The sequence below is a fragment of the Patagioenas fasciata genome, chromosome 3 (genome assembly GCF_037038585.1).
Source record: "Patagioenas fasciata isolate bPatFas1 chromosome 3, bPatFas1.hap1, whole genome shotgun sequence".
Lineage (NCBI taxonomy): Eukaryota > Metazoa > Chordata > Aves > Columbiformes > Columbidae > Patagioenas > Patagioenas fasciata.
Genome location: NC_092522.1, coordinates 42,493,126 through 42,509,496, shown reverse-complemented (window position 1 = coordinate 42,509,496; position 16,371 = coordinate 42,493,126). Strand labels below are relative to the sequence as shown.

General features: G+C 38.4%; 1 protein-coding gene across 3 annotated transcripts in view; it reads left to right on the top strand.

Annotated features, from left to right (window-relative positions):
- The first annotated feature begins 20 nt into the window (after positions 1-20).
- Positions 21-16,371, top strand: part of CNST (consortin, connexin sorting protein) — a 51,728-nt gene continuing 35,377 nt past the window's right edge. For 2 of the 3 annotated variants that reach the window (XM_071806196.1, XM_065833499.2), the window contains exons 1-2: positions 21-142; positions 15,533-15,967. In XM_071806196.1, the coding sequence (XP_071662297.1) occupies positions 15,583-15,967 (385 nt within the window). In that variant the 5' untranslated portion in view covers positions 21-142; positions 15,533-15,582. Of the gene's footprint in view, positions 143-1,930; positions 2,018-15,532; positions 15,968-16,371 lie in introns of those variants that run through there. The other variant, XM_071806195.1, reaches the window with a different exon arrangement.

Genomic DNA, 16,371 nt, shown 5'->3' with positions numbered 1-16,371 from the left:
TATCGTCCCGCCGTCCTCTCTATGGTGCCAGCGCTGCACCGCCGGGAGTCTGCGGCAGCGGCGGCGCGACAGGACCGTCTCCCACATCTCCACGCCATGCCGGGTGGCGGGTCTCGGCCACCGGAGCTTTAGCGGAGCTGAGGTGAGCTGACGTGGGCTTATCCCCGAGAGAACAAGGGGAAGGGGAGATGTTTTCCCCCGGTGCCGCGCGCCGCCGCCTATCTGCTCGTCCCGGCCGCCACCGGGGGCTATAGGGGAGGGCAAGGGCCACTCGGCGAGGCGCCTTCCCGCCGCCCGCCTGGCGCTGGCGAAGCTCCGCCGCGAGGCGAGCGCGGGCGGGCGGGCGGCGGATAAAGGGGCACGGCGCGCGGCGGCGGGAGGCCGGTACCGGGCGCGCAGGGCGGGCTGAGCTCTGCCCGCCTCAGCCGCGATGGCAGATGCCGGTGCTGCGGCTGCTCTGCCCCGGGAGCGAACCGACGGGATAAGGCGTGTGGCGGTGCTGCTGAGGGGGAGGCTTCGGCTAGGGAGAGAGAGAGAGCTCTGCCGGGCGCCGGGGGAGCGCGCCTCTGCTCGGTTTTGTTGGTGGAAATCCCAGGAGCTACGTATTTAGTTTTGAGGTTTGCCTGGGTGTTTTATGAGACTCTTTGATCTCCGCGTCTGCAGCTAAACAGGCACTCCGGGACTCGGTTCTTTGTATCGCCCTGCCGTCCTCAGCAGGTGCGGGATCCTGCTCCGGCAGATCTGCGACATCAGTCCTCGGCGATTTCGTTCTGCCCGATGCTGTCTTGCGGTTTACCTAAAGGTAAAACCAATCATTCGGCAGCAGCGACGTTGTCTTTTCAACAGCTTGCCTTAACGAGTAATAAGTGCAGGACGCGTTCAATTTCTGTGAAACTGGAGTTCATCCATCGGGGATAGGGTGCTAAAACCTGCCGGTGGCAGGTGAATGGCTGTGCTGTGATGGGTTCTGGGGGAGAGACAACCCTCCCAAGACGTGTTTCCCTGCTCCCTACCTAGTCCGTGCAGAAGGCAAGAGTGGTCTAGCAATCACAGAGTAGATTGGTCTTCAAATTAATGGCTCGAAAGTAGACTTTCTGTACAATTTTGTAAAAATTCTGTTTATAGAGAAATTGACACACGCCTACTTAGTAAACAAATTCGTTTTGTTTGACAAATCTCTATTAAACAGAACCTAGGACAGAAAATTGTGGCTTTCTTATTCTCTCTTTGGCAGATCGACATGTGACATGAAGAGGTGCTGGGCAGAATTTAGGAGATATCGTAACTGCTTTCAGTTCTTCATATCTGTGATTTATTTTTAAATATTTGTCTCTTTTACACTGAGTGCTGTGATAGTCTTCCCTGTGCCCTAAGGGAAATGGACTGTTCAGCTGGATGATGGGATAGACCTCAATCCATTTTTAAACTGGACTTTGTTTTTAATAGCTTTTTTCCTCTCTTACTAATTAGTCTGATAATTCAGTAGTTCATAGGACTTTTAGAACATTGAGCAGAACTTGGTTTTCTTGGAGCAAGTGTTTAGTAATGTCCTAATTCAGCTTTCCTTATCAAAGATAATTGATAGCTATGGCCACAGAAAGATTAGGTATGGTAACTATATTAGCATGTTGTATTCCATATATTTTAAGAATAATTAAAGAGTTTTGGAATATTTTGTTCCTAGTCAAAGCACTCAGAAGTGCTACGGTCATCTTTGAATGGGCTGTTCAGAGTAATTGAGACAATTCAGAAGAGTCTTTACCAAGTAAAACCAAAATACCCCGACATTCTTTATACGCTAGAAATTATACACTTTTCTTCATATTTTTATTTACTTTAGCTTAGCACTTGCCGGCATCGAACTGTAGGTCTCCATATGATAAGTTTATTATTTGTTTGTTTGTTTTTCTTTTCCTCCAGAAGTGCCAGATACATACTGAATCTTGCATGCATAAAGGACTACCTCTTTCTGACCTGGTCATTATCCTTGAGGAAGTGTTGAAACCTTAGGAAAATGGCAAGTTTTTGTACATTTTTTGTTTAGAAATTACAATGCATAGAATTGTTTAATGCATTAAAGTGTATCCCAAGGACATTTGAGCAGTTATTTGTAAGTTAATAGCTGATTGTGGCATATGTTTTCTAGTTTAATCCAGCTATTGTGACATGCAAATATTTGAATTTACAGTCTTACACCACAGAGCCTTATATCATTGTAATTTAAGTGCGTGGTTGGGTGCTCTGAAATTATTGGTTCCTCCTAATTATTATTTTTTGAAATAAATCAGAGAAGGAATCAAAAGGGTTACCAGTTTGATTGGATTCCAACTTATACTTGACCCAAAAAAGCCCGTTAGTTGTATGGGTTAAAAGATAGTAAAGAGATATTTCTTCTGCTCAATGGTTCTAAATGTCCTTTGCATTTACTTTTATTTGGCTTCATTTAAAGTTTATGTTTTAAGTTAATATTAAAGCATTGGTCTTTTACTATTATTTTGCCAGGTATTAACCACTTAGCCATAGTAAATATTGAAAAACTTTTCTAAGTGAGGGGGAAAATTACAGTAGTATGTACATCTTGATCTCAGTTTTTCAAATTCTTATGTGCATACTTCATTTTAAGTACAAATTCAGTAGAATTCTCATCTTGCACAAAAAAAAAAAAAAACAAGAGGTCTGTGAATGGAAATTTGCAGGATCATAATTTTTCTTGTCCTGGTAGTGACGCTTATCATTAGAGTCTCCTATTTGGCTCAGAATACTGATTAAGTTTGTTAGCATATAATTGTTTCAGAAACTCTTTATCTTTCAATTCTATTAATCATATACAATTTTATCATTTACCATTTACTCATTGTTCAATTAAGATTAAGCTTTACTCTTAATGTTGATTGGGTGTTGGTTTGGTTTTTTTTGTTTGTTTTGTTGTCGTTTGTTTTGGTTTTAATTATGCATATATTGAAAGGCTTACATGTTATGCAGTTATCGTTTTCACATATTTTATTCTGCGTACTTTAATAATCTTGTAATACTTTGGATGGTGAATAAGGAAAATAGTAGGAGGAGTGGTAAGAGATTTCTTAAAAAGTGCTTGAAGTGCTATGCACTTAGGAAAACAGTCTCTAGCAAGAATTGTTCTTTAAAAATCAATCAGAGAGTGGCCTCATTGTTTTGTCCTATTCCCTTGTCATCCTTGTCCCCCACTCCAAGCCCATGCATGCACAAAGGAAACATCCCGAAGACTGAAGTAGCATGTAATCCTGTGTCACAATCCAGTTTGCGATTCAGTAAGTTTGAAACCCGTGGGTTGTATTGGACATATTCCTTCTAAGTGAAAATCGGTCTTTATAATGAGGTCGGCAATTCTGTATTTATAGCCACTATGCTCTATAAGCCTTAACTCACTGCTTTTCTTTGTGTAAGCTGTTGACAATGAAAAATAGATGGACACTTGGATTTTGGGGGCCAGATGGGGGTGGGGGTAGAGTTTTTTTGCTGTTTGGCCAAGCTGTTAGTAGTAAGAGAAATAAGAATCCAAGGTTCCTTGGAAGCCTGCCTGCTCCATGTGACTGTGTAGCTTCCAGCCTAGCGCTGGAAACCTGATTAATAGGGAATGACTGTCCATTAAAAGTGGGCTAGATCAATTGTGCAGATCACTGGGAGTGGGTTCTCAGGTACCAGTTAAGTGAAGCTATCAAGTTAGTTCTCCTTTCTCCTAGTTTCTGAGCACTAGGTGTATAGCTGTGTATGTTAATATAATCTTATTTGGAAAAAAAAAAGTGTTAAACCACTCCTCGTTTTTTCTGTTGTAATAACATGTTGTTTAATAGGAAGGCATTTTCACACCAGGTGCGGGCTGACTTTGCAGCCTTCCAAACACCGCAGCAAAGTTCACAACTGACAAAAGAGCCATTCAGCACAAAAATAAATGTTTTAAAATGAGCCGGTGCCTTGAGTTCTGTCCCTACTGATGCCTATAACAATGTCCACATCTTATTTTTCTTTTATAATGAACACTAAGCAGCAATATTTTTGACATTTTCAGTGGAGAGGCAAAGGCTTCTGTAGTGTGAAGACTGTTGCATAAGCTGTGTATTGTAAGGCATTTTGGCAGGGGTACAAACTTTCTCACTCTCTGCTATATCTGCTCTGTGTATACAGAGAAACTCAGTCCCTAGAGCTATCAATCTGGCATCTTTCATCAGCACTAAATTTACTGAAAATATTTTTTATGTGCCTGCAAAAAAGTACTATTAAACCTTTGTGGACAGAAGCAAAAACATTCAAATAGGTGCATCTTCTGTTTACTCCTCTCAGAATTGGTCTTCATTGAGTTCTGATGGGCACATTTTCCTGACTCTCCTGTTCACTCAGCCCATGTGTGTATATATCTTGTCATAAGTATTTCAAGCGCTTTGGCAATGTTATCTTGTTCAAGAGCTGGTCACCCTAATTTTTTTTTTTACTTAATTATCTACTTGCTGTATAACTGTGATGTCTTTGAAAATGTGTTGCTAACTTATAAGGAAAGTGTAGAGGAGAAATATTAGTGTCAAATATTTCTGTAGAGAAATTTTGGTGTGTTGCATGCTTGGTTTTTTATTAAGAGTTGCTTAGTAGCATAAAGTTATTTATAATGTTACAGTACTACTATCTGTCCAAACAGAATTACTGTCTTGTGGCCTTATAATATGAACTTTAACACTGCTTTTCTGTATCCTTGGGATTCATTTAATTTTCTTGTTTTATTTTGTTTGGAAAAATAATATTACAGTGCAGGGCAAATTGAGGTTAATTCAAAATAACTTTTGGATTAAAAAAATAATTCTGGTATTTGTTTTATCTTTGCAATATGAGCATGATAGGAAGATTTTTAGGTTCAGTTGATGAATATGTCATTTAAATAATATGGACATTTGTAGTGAGCCTTGTAGAGTTTCTTTCCTAATGGTTAAAGCTTGGAATTTTGTGTACTTTTAACCTCAAAGTTAGCGCATGGTGATCTTATTACTTTAGAGCAATGTGTCAGCACAACTTACATCACAGTTCAGGTGTAGTTCATTCTGTTGTTGGTTTTACTGTTGACTCGTGGCAAAATAAACAATTTAGGGTGCTTCTGCCCTGAAGCTTGCAGGTCTCTAAGTTGTTCAGTTATGTTTTGTCATCTTCGTTTGTTAATCTCTATAAAATAGAGTGATATTCACAGTGCAGAGCTTGCACATTTGATCCCAGAAAGATTTTATAACAGCTGGCATATAAAATTACACTTTATCCAATGTTGTTTTGGTAGCTGTGTAGTTTCTTATCTGGATTTTTCTTTTTCTCATGGAAGACTATTGAAGTCTACTATTTTAGCATTGAAATATGACATCATTAGTACAAGGATAAATAGTAAGCATTCAACGTCTGTATAGGCTGTAAATATCTTCCTGTGTTGGTATCATTTAAAGTGAAATTAGCTTTTACCCTCTTACAGTATTGATGCTAGGTTTTATTAATGTTTATGGTATTTGGGACTTTCTAGTGGAAATGTGCCTTTTTTTTTTTTTAAATGGAAACTACTACCTAAAGTGGCCTTGATAATAAGAGTTTTCTGAAAAACTGATCTGAAACAAATTAGATGTCTCAAGTATTGCAAACATACATTTAAATTCTAATAGAAAAACTTAGAACTGTGTGTTACAGAAAACCTCACAAAGGTCTATTAATCAAAAATATGTGTAAATTATTAGAGACAGCTAATATAGCCAGCATCTATTTACACAGTTAGAGCTGAAATGAATTACCGTAATAATATCCTGTTGGAAAAGGGAGAGTTGAAACAGCACTCAAGGCTAAATTCACCACTGGGTTTAAGTGATCGCAGCTTCATTAACTTTAACCAAGTTACACCAGTGATTAATTTGGGGGGGATTGTGATTTGTTTAACACAGATCTCTTCTGGTTTATACATGACTGAGTTCTCACTCATGCAAGCACTCTCTGAACAGCAAAAAAACCCAGATTTAAGTGTCTGGTTTGTACTCCTTTACAGTCCTTGTATGGTCCCCTTTACCAAAATATCCATTTCACAGTCTTTCTTAGTGTATACGTCTTTTTTACATCCCTGTGAAATAAAGCAGTATTTTGTAGTTAAGAAATGAATTAAAGATTATGTAAGTTTGACAAACTTCATGGATGAGGTTCAGAGTAAAGAAAGGATTTGATCTCAGTCATTTGTATCTGACACTGAATAATGTAGAACCTAGGGCATCCTTCCCTTCTGAAACATAAAACCTACTGATGCAACGTTTTGGTAGAGCTGCTGGATATTTGAATTTTCTAATGGTGACAATTACTGAAGCTCTGAGTAAGCTTTTTTCTTGATTAACCTTCCAGTTGGACCGGCAGGCCTGAAAACAAAGGGGCCACAAGGGTGTGATACTTGCAGACAAGAATTGTTTCATAAATGTTATGGACAAATTTCCGTTCTGTTTGTGGTTGCTTCTAGCTTTGATACGATTTAGGACTTAACTGAATACTTTGACCATACTAATTTTCTTTGTATTGATGAAGACTATAAAACTTGCTCATCCCTCAGGTGTCAATCATGGAATTCAATCTCACTATGAAATTCAAATGTCAGTAAGTCTTGAAAACACTTGTTTCTTCAGATGGGCACTTTTACATAATTGCCTCATTCTTCCTGCATTTCCATTTCAAGGCACTGTGTTCTGTTATTTCTGCCTTTTCATACATGTTTAAAGTTGTTACCTGAGATCATGAGGGATTTTAGATCATTGTGCATGTTTTAGCTACCTCTTTTGAGGTGGTAGGATATATCAGCTTTCTTAGGGTCTGGTAAAATAAAGATTTGAATAAGAGAGAGCTGAACTGATTAGTTCTCATAAAAATAGTCTTTACTGATTTGCAGGACTTTTTTCTTTTTCCCTGTAAGAAAAAGTACCCATCTTACAAAAGATGCATAAATTTGTCTAGTAGGAAGTTTTTAATGAAGCTTGTGAACAGTTCTAAAGTATAACAACAATCTGGGACTTATTCAATTAGAAGGAAAACATAAAAATCAAAAATGGCAAATTACTTCTCATAAGACTTAAAAGGAGATTCATGCATCCTAAGACAGGACCAATTACTCATAGGTTTTTCCTGACCAAAGTTTGTCTAGACTGTTTATAAAAGCACTGCAGTGAGGGGAGTTTCTCCATCCTGACACAACAATCTATTCTACTGCCTTTCTACTTCTACGTGAGATATGTTCTGGTGTTGTGCTGCAGACAAGAACAAAAATGAACACATCAGATGGTGAGGTCCTTTTATATTATACCATTCAGTGAAATTTGGCCTATTGAAGCTTGAAACCCAAAACTTTTCAGACACTTGCAGGACTGATCATTGTATATTTTGAGTGCTGAAAAAAGAGCTTGCTTGTATGAAATTTTTGTCTGAACTCTGTCATATGTTCTAATAAAAGATGCTGTTTGTTTCCAGACAAACCTTTTGTATTTGGCTGCTGACTGAAACATATTTTTATAGTAATGTTAAATGTGGAAGAGTAGATTATGCCTGGCAGTATATGTTTATCATTGTTTATTAAAGCTGTGAATAAGCAATATGACTAGGAAGCTTAGAAGTTGAAAATAACATGCAGAACTTCCTCTCAAACCTCACTATTCCTGCTGCTTATAGACGTAAAGATCATCATGCCCTTAAATACCACTGTCACTTGAGAAATGTCACTTCAGTGTCAGAAAGTGCCAAACCACCAAAGTGTTCATGCTCAGACATTTTTTTTTTTAATTCAGTGAAATTAGACCAACCACTCACGTGTCTCCATACTTCTTGGAGGACAACAGACTTAACATGTTTGAAGAAACAAACGTCCTAAACCATGTATCAGACAGAGAAGCAGAAAACACCTATGAAGACATTTTTAGCCCTAGTACATTATTTTAAAGCTGAATTTAGGGCAAACTGAACAGCCAGGAGGATGATAATGAGATTCTCTCATAGTGAGGCTATGCAGTAATGGGATTGGATGTAAGACTATCTTGTGAAATGATAAACTGCTAGTGAGTCCATACTATAAGACAGCACAACAGTATGGTAACTTTTTTCTGCAGAGATGTGTGGTTGGATAATGGAAGTATACACATAAATATTTTTATTTCCCTTTTTTAGAAGCAGCAGCATACCAACCATTAAATGTTGCATATAAAGCACAATGCAGAACAGAATTCTGCTAGCTGGAAGTGATCTGGCTTTGGGAGATGATTATAGCTAAATGAATTGCATACGTTCTTTATCTGCTGTCTCTTTCCTTCTTGCAGCAAATTGTGTGATGATCAAGTACATCTTCAACAACGAATACTTTTTAGTGTTCTTTTTCTTGACTCTGGTGAGGCAAGGACACTCTGAAGCAATCTGGTGATAATATTCCAGGTTTCTTTAGGTGTATCTCGGCTTCCAAATCGGCAGAAGCAGCAAACAGTTGTAGAGAAATTGGACTTGTGGTTTCTCAAAAGATCATATGGGCTTTTTGTTTATTAGCTCCTGTAACAGCAGAGGAAGCATTGTCCTTTTTCTTGCAAGCTAACAAACTCATAATGGTGTGTTGTATGTAGTTTTTATTTTTAGATAGTACCATGCAGCTACTCTGTCATCTAGAGTTCCCTCTCTGTTCCTGCATCTTCATTTTGGTAGTAAATGTAACTTCATAAAATGAGATTGAAATGGTTCCTTGTATATTGAAATTAATGTGCAATAATAAGAATTTGCCATAAATGTTTTGATTTTGTGTGGCCGTGATAGTTTTCAGGTTGGTTTGTATTAATTTCTAGTAGATTATTTCTCAATACAAAATGAGATACTGTATCTTTACACCATCTATCAGAAAGATCAACACATTTATTCTTTTTAAGAAATATGTGCGTTAGGTTTAGTAATTTTTTGAATTTCCGTGTTTCTACAGTTTTTCCTTTTTTGTTCTAGTGGTAGAAGCACCAACTCTGTCAAGATAATGGTTTTAAAAAATACTATTTCCTTTTCACAGAATCAGAGTGAATATTTTTTCTCTAGGACTTGTGAAGCTGCTCATATTATATGAAAAAAATATTCTTAATCCTAGATACTATCTATGTTTTACCTTTCCTTAGAGCTGAGACTTGCTTAACTTCTTTAAAAGGATGGGGATTCCATGACATCTCTAGAGAGCCTATTTGGTTGTTTATATGGCAACCTCTTCTAGGCTGAGTAACTACTACCACCTCTAGTGCTGTCCACTCGTCTCTAGAACTCTCACCTCACTGTAATCCAGGTTCTCTTGTGTATGTCTTGGTTTTTGTCTATTTTGCACAAAACAAAGATACACGGCTGTAATTGATTAGTGTCTGATAGGACATAATGGATGCTCTTGTGCCTGTAACACTTGCCATAATATATCTCAGGAGGAAAAAATACCTTGGACTCACACTCAGTTTTCTGTTTGGTATCTTTTCATGGAATGCTTTTCATCAGAACAGAATGACTGGTTAATCCCTATTTCATATAGATGTACTTCATTTATTCTGAAAGACACAATGTGGTCTGTTGGTCGATTCCATGTTATTCCTTTTGGAGCACTTATTGCTACAATTAATTTTGAATTAAATACTCAAAAATACTTATGACTATTTCTGACTTCAGATTTTATGTAGCTGTTATGTTTTTTCATCAAAGTTAATGAAAAGATGGAGTAGAAGCAAGACTGGAAACCAATCTGAAATGCCCATTCAATTTGAATGGAGCAATATAGGTGATATAGTGGGGAGACTGACTTTCAAAGAATTAAGACTTAAATCTCCCTAATTAACATAGAATAATTAAGTGGCATGAGAATGAAGGAGGAACAATAGTGTCTTTGGCACAGGAAGTGTTTGAAGGCAGTCAAATGGAATTAAAAAAAAAATGCTGTAAACTTTTTGGGTGTTAGAACTTTTTTAGCCTTTTGACAGCAGGAATGGTGTTATGATCTTATTCTGTTCTGTAAGATACTTCTGAGATTAACAAATTAAATACTATGCTATATATTCAGTAGGCACTGACAAAATCCACAAGCTTTCCAAGATAAAGGAGCTGTGTTTAGTGTGAGGGGCTAGGGAGGTGGTGGTGGTGGTGGTGTTTGTTTGTGGTTTTGGTTTGTTTTTTTTTTTTTAATACTCTCTCAAAATTTTGGCTGTGTCAGATCAGGAAAGATCCCCAGTCCCTTTTTTTCAGAATATAATACAAACAACTATTATTTAAGGTGACGTTTCGTTAGTAAGGATAGATGGATGAAAGGCTCTGCACACACACAGAAATGAGCAACTAAAAAAGTTGTTGAAATTATATGAAGTAAATGAAAGAGAACGCTGAAGAACACAGGCTTTTGAAAATTGAAATTGACTTAAAAAAGAAGTGAGTACCATGATATTTCTGTAATGTACATACTGTTTGTCCTAAAGCAAACAGGCATACAACTAATTTCTTCAATACAGACTTTGTCTTTTAGCCACTTGGCAAGAGGAAAGATATGCTTAGGAAGAAGCAAACATTTTCTTAGAATGTTGTTTGTGTGTAGAATTCATTTCAATGACAAAACAGTAAATACTGTAACTGCATGTTAATGGTCTGTTAAATATAGTTCAAACCACTAGTGGTTTTCATTTGATTTTTGTTTATAAATATGTATTTCTACTTCTGTTTTTAGACAGCTGAAGTTAATTCTCACAGGACTTAGCATCACTTTGGTATCTTCCTGGTGCCTTGATAAGGTCAAAAGGCATAACAGCAACACCGAAAACTAGGAAGCAAAAAAAGTGTTTCATCTGGGGGTGAAAAAAATCCTTTTAAAAGATGGTTGCGAAGACTGTTCTAAACTCTTCAATCTAGCTCTTTCTCTAAAGCGTCATAAGGGTTATAGAAAGGAATAGACTTTCAGAGCTACTTTTATTTGGAGAAATATTGAGTTTCAAACAATAAACCAAGAAATGTTGATCTATGCTAGCTGCAGAAGCTCTCCAGCCTCTCAACTGAAGTGAGACTATCGTTTTAGCCACATGGTAAAAGGAAATGAGTTAATATTTTCTATCGAAATGTTAGCTTCCTCTATAGAAAATGTCACTTGTCAAAAGTGTCTTTTCCTCATTTTGCACAATCTAATAGGAAACACCTTGTTCAAATGTGCTCATGTTTCTGTTGCCCTGTGATGGCTGTTGAAAGGATAAGTTGTTGTCTACTGATAGAAATGAGAGTGGTGGTAGGACATCCTAATTTTTAATTACCACTGTTAAAACTACTTCTTCATTAGCTTTGGGCAATTTACTTCAACCTCTTTTGCTTGATACATCATTTAACCTATGATCTGGGGAGAGCAGCAGTAGTTATTGTTTCATATGTTAGGAAGAGTAAGAAGTGAACCTTTCAAGTTTAAGGTGGCATTTGGATTTATTTTTTTTTAATAATTTAGAACAGCTATCATCAGTAAATCAATGTAATTATGGTATGGGTGTCTATAAATAGTATCTTCTGGTTCAGATTCTTGCTAGTCTGATTAAGTTCCATCCTCCTTTTAACCTTTGATTTCATGTTTGACTTTCTTTGAAAGAAAAGGGCTTGATTAAGTGATTAAGAAGCATCCTTGTAATGAATGGATAGATCCATTCTCCAGGTAGGTATCTCCTCTAGTTTTCCCTTCTTTGTCCTTTTAGTGCTCAAGGAAAGCAAATTCTCTTATTTGGTTGCCAAAGGAAATTATGACTTGTGTGTCTAGTGTACAAGTCATGATTCTTCTCAAATAGAATAGAATGTTTCAATTGGAAGTGACCTTACAATGATCATCTAGTCTGACTGCCTGACCAGTTCAGGGCTCACCAAAAGTTAAAGCATGTTGTTAAGGGCAGGCTGACAGGCTTGGGGCATCGATCACCCCTCTAGGAACCCTGTTGCAATGTTTGGCCTCCCTCTCGGCAAAGAAATGCTTCCTCATGGCCAGTCAAAACTTCCCCTGGTGCAGCTTGTATGCTATAGGATAGACAGTATTTTTTGTTAGACTGGTATGGCTGGAAAAGGTTAACAAGGTCTTCAGGTTGGAAGCAGAGATGGAGTTGTCCTAGTTGGTGGGGACTTCTGCTTCTGTGTTGCCCAGCTGGTGGTGGCTTGTTGCCCTCTGCATGCTTCCTTGTAACTCCTAGGACATTCTTCTTGACAATACTGGCATGCAGTCCTTGGAACTTCCCCTGGTGTATGCCTGTCCAATTCCTAACCTTTAAAAAGCATGTGCAAATTGAAGTGTTGTCTAAGAGTAGGTGTTACTCAGGTCTTACCACTCCTGTAAAACCAGTAGAACAGTATTTGATGCAGGGGACCAGGAATACCTGAGCAGAGGAGAAGTAAACTTTTGCTAAGAAGGGTTAGAGTACTGAAGGTGGTATTAATATGCTTCCTGGCAACTGTTAGCTCAATAAAATTGATGTGTTTTTAAGATTAAAGTCTTTAGAAATAAGCTGTTCAGAAATGCTAACAAAAAACCATTTCGGGACAGGTGTAGAGGGCAGTCACCATGGGCCAGAATAATTGAAAGTAGTGAAGAAAGAGGAGTGGACAGTTACAAAGAGTTAATGCTGTAAAGTCTCTACTGGCTGTGCACCCTAACAGTTAGCATAGACAGTCAGCAGTAATTGCAGTACCTGGAATGCATATGAGCACAGGATAGTTTTTGTGCTGTCCTTTCAGACTCCACAGACTTGTGTCATTCCTCTTCATTCCCTCCTAATCCTACAAATGGAAAAAGAAATTCGAGCAAATTTTAGAGTTTCTGTAAATCAACTGTGCATACACATTTGACTTAAGAACGTAGTGTCTGAGTGAAGTTCTTGGTGTGATTTACACCTGTTTTCCCTCCTGTTGTGGCCTATATCTAATTAATGATCCCACCATACACACTCCTGGAATCTTATAGTTAATGTTGGAAGGAACTTCTGAAGGTTGTCTAGTCCAGCCGTCAGCCCTGTTCAAAGCAAGGAGAGCTAAAGTGTACTGATCAGCACCACAACCAGTTGGATTTTGAATACCTCCAAAGATGGCAGCTCCACAACCTATTCCGGGCAACCCTGTTCTAGTGTTCAATCACCCTTACAAGTTAATCTTCTTTTATGTTTGAACAGAGTTTCTTGTATTCGGTTTGTGTCCATAGCCTCTTATGCTTTCACTGGATACCATGGAGAAGAGTTTGTTACATTTATTTGCTCCTACCACATTTACGTATGTTGATTAGGCACCCCTATGCTAAGCCTTCTGCAGGCTGAACAATCACAGTGCTCTCAGCCTCACCTCCTGACTCATCTTTGTGGCTATGCACGGGACCTGCTCCAGTAAGTCCATGTCTTTCTTGGACTGGGGAAACCAGAAGTGGATCCAGCAGTCAGGTGTATCTTACCAGTGCTGAGTAGAGAGGAAGGATCACCTCCCTTGACCTGCTCTTCCTGATGCAGCCCAAGATGCCACAAGGGCGCTTTGCTGGCTCATGGTCAGTTGTTGTCCACCAAGACCCCCAAGTCCATTTTTACAGGGCTGCTTTCCAGCTGGGTGAACCCCCATGTGTGTCAGTGCATCAGATTGTACCTTCCCAGGTGCAGCACTTTACATTCCCCTTTGTTGAACCACGTGGAGTTTTTGTCAGTCCATTTCTGCAGCCTGTTGAGGTCCCTGCAAATGGCAGAACAAACATCTGGTGTATCACCTGCAAACTTGCTGAGGGTTGTCCCTGTCAATCACCCATATCATTAGTGAACGGTACTGGCCTTGCTGTCAACCCCTGGACACACACCATTAGTGACTGGCCTCCAGCTGGACTTCATTTGGCTGATCGCAACACTCTGGGCCCACCTGTTCAGCCAGTTTTCAGTCCACCTCACTGTTCATCTGTCCTGTACTTTGTATGCTTGTCTGTGAGAGTGTTACTGGAGACTGTCAAAAGCCTTACCAAAGTGTGGGTAAACCACATCCATTGTTCTGCCCTCCCCTGCTGAGACAGTCACCTCTTTGTAGAAGCCTATTGAGTTGGTTAAGCACTATTTAGCCATCATAAATCAACTCTGACTATTCTTGATGACCTTCTTGTCCTTCATGTGTTTGAAAATGGTTTCTAGGATTACTTGCTGTATCACCTTCCAGGGATTGAGGTAAGGCTGAGCAGCCTGTAGCTCCCTGAATCCTCCTTCTTGTCCTTCTGCAAGACAAGAGTGATGTTTTCTTTTTTCCAGTCCTTTTAGCAAACACAAAGGTTGTGGAGCAATAATTTGGGGAAAATCCTTTTAGTAGTCTTTAACAGAAATGTGTTTCTGTCTGTGAAGGAAAACCTACTTATTCTCTAGGGCATTTCTTCCATTTTCTGCAATTTGATTTCTTCTAGCAAGTAAAATGAAATATTATCTTGCATATTTAGCAAGTGTGTATTTCTGTTATTTTGGTTGTTTTGTATACCAGGACATAAGACTGAAGAAAGGCTGGTGAAGACAAATGGCTTTTAATTTAAAGGAAAGAATAGGAAGCTACTGTAGGAAGCTTGTCTAAGTTCTTCTAAAATAGAAGAGTGCTTCCTGATTTTTGGCTTTGCTATTTCAAATACGTGAGCTAAATCTAATGAGATGTACATAACGGAGCTGTATTTCACCTATATAGCTGCTAAGTGAAACCAGCAGTATTGCCATGCTTCTAAAAGCCAAAGGTAGGAGCTGATAGAGTAACAGTCCTGTATAAGTACCATGTAGCTCTGCTGCTAAGAGTTACCCTTTTTTTCCTGTGAATATGCATCTAATTGCAGCATTGCTTAGAGTTGCGTGATCACAAAAAGGGAAAATTGACCCCCGCTGAGAGTAGGTGGGGGATTAGGGTGTTTTTATTAACAAACCATCTGCTTCTGTGTATGCTGAAGACATGTTGAATGTTTTTTTGAAAATAAAGTGACAGTCTGAGTCAATAAACAGGTTGTACTTGCATCTAATTCTTGTAACAGAGTTAACCTATCTGCTTATTTGATGTGATACCATCAGTGACAGAATTAAAAGTTGTTCTGCTTTTATTCCTCCCTGGTTTATTTTTATTTCAGGCAAACCATGATCTTATGTGACAAGAATGCTTTTGTTTTAGCCATGGACTTAAGGGGGGGTGGTGGGGGTGGTTTCTGTTTATCTTTTTGTTTTTCTTGTTACCTCAGCTGTAACACTGTGAACACTGCTGTAAAGATCAGCTATGCTATTAGTCAGATAACTGGAACTGATTATAATTGCATAAAAATATGAATTTATAGATAATTGTTTGTGTGGTTTTTTTTAATGTCGATATGCTTCGCTTGAAGACTTACAATGGGGCAGTGTACTACTTTTCGAAATAATTTCCTCGTACTTTTAAACTGTATCACTTGCCTAATGCGATTCTTTATTGGCTGTCATTAAGTACAAGGTTATTCATCCATTATGATATACATATTATAAATATTTCTTCTGGTTTTATGTTTTAGGTCTAAAAATAGTTGGAGGGAGATTAAGTGTTCCAACAAGTAACGCTCTGATGGATGACAGAGAATTTCCACCAAATGACCTACAAATAGACTCAAAGGACAGTCTTCATGCTGACTGTAGGGTGAAAAGTTTGACATCTTGTTTGATTTCTTCAGCTGATGAAAATGAAAATCAACTTGACAATGATGGGAATAAGGTTCTGACCAGTAGTAGCATTGCTATGGGGCGGCAAGATAAAGGTGAGCAGGACAGCATCAATAATAATGAGAATATGGACAGTGGAGACTGTACCCCAAACTGTAAGGAAGGTGAGACTGAGAGATCTGTAAATGTCCATATGGACCCCCAGCTGGAGGAAAAGCCTATTACAGAAAAACAACCAGGTGGAAAAAGAAGTCCAAGAAGCAAAAGAAGCTCCAGTAAAAAATCTAAAGGTACTCTAGATAAACGTATTTTTGTTCTGTTTACTTCAAATAATAACACTGTAGTTCTAATCTGTGAGCTAATAAGATAGATTTCAGTTGTCATACTAATTATTTTTTAAATTTCACTAACAATTTTTAAAAATTTTCTTTCCATTAACTGTTAATTGTCCTGAATCAGATTTGTTTCTAGATGTTTTCATCTTCCATGTTTCCATGTTGACTGTGTAGCAAATGGGACGTGTTAAGGGAGCACAAGTAGAGGGAGGTGCAGAGTTTCAGTATGGAAATTGGGCTGACGTCCAAATCAGAATAGCCAGAAATTCAGGCAATACGGTTTTGTTCGTTTGAACGTTGTGCTCGAGTACAAGATTTTGGTGTCTTGATCCAGTGTCAAGATTTGAAATCTTGGTATG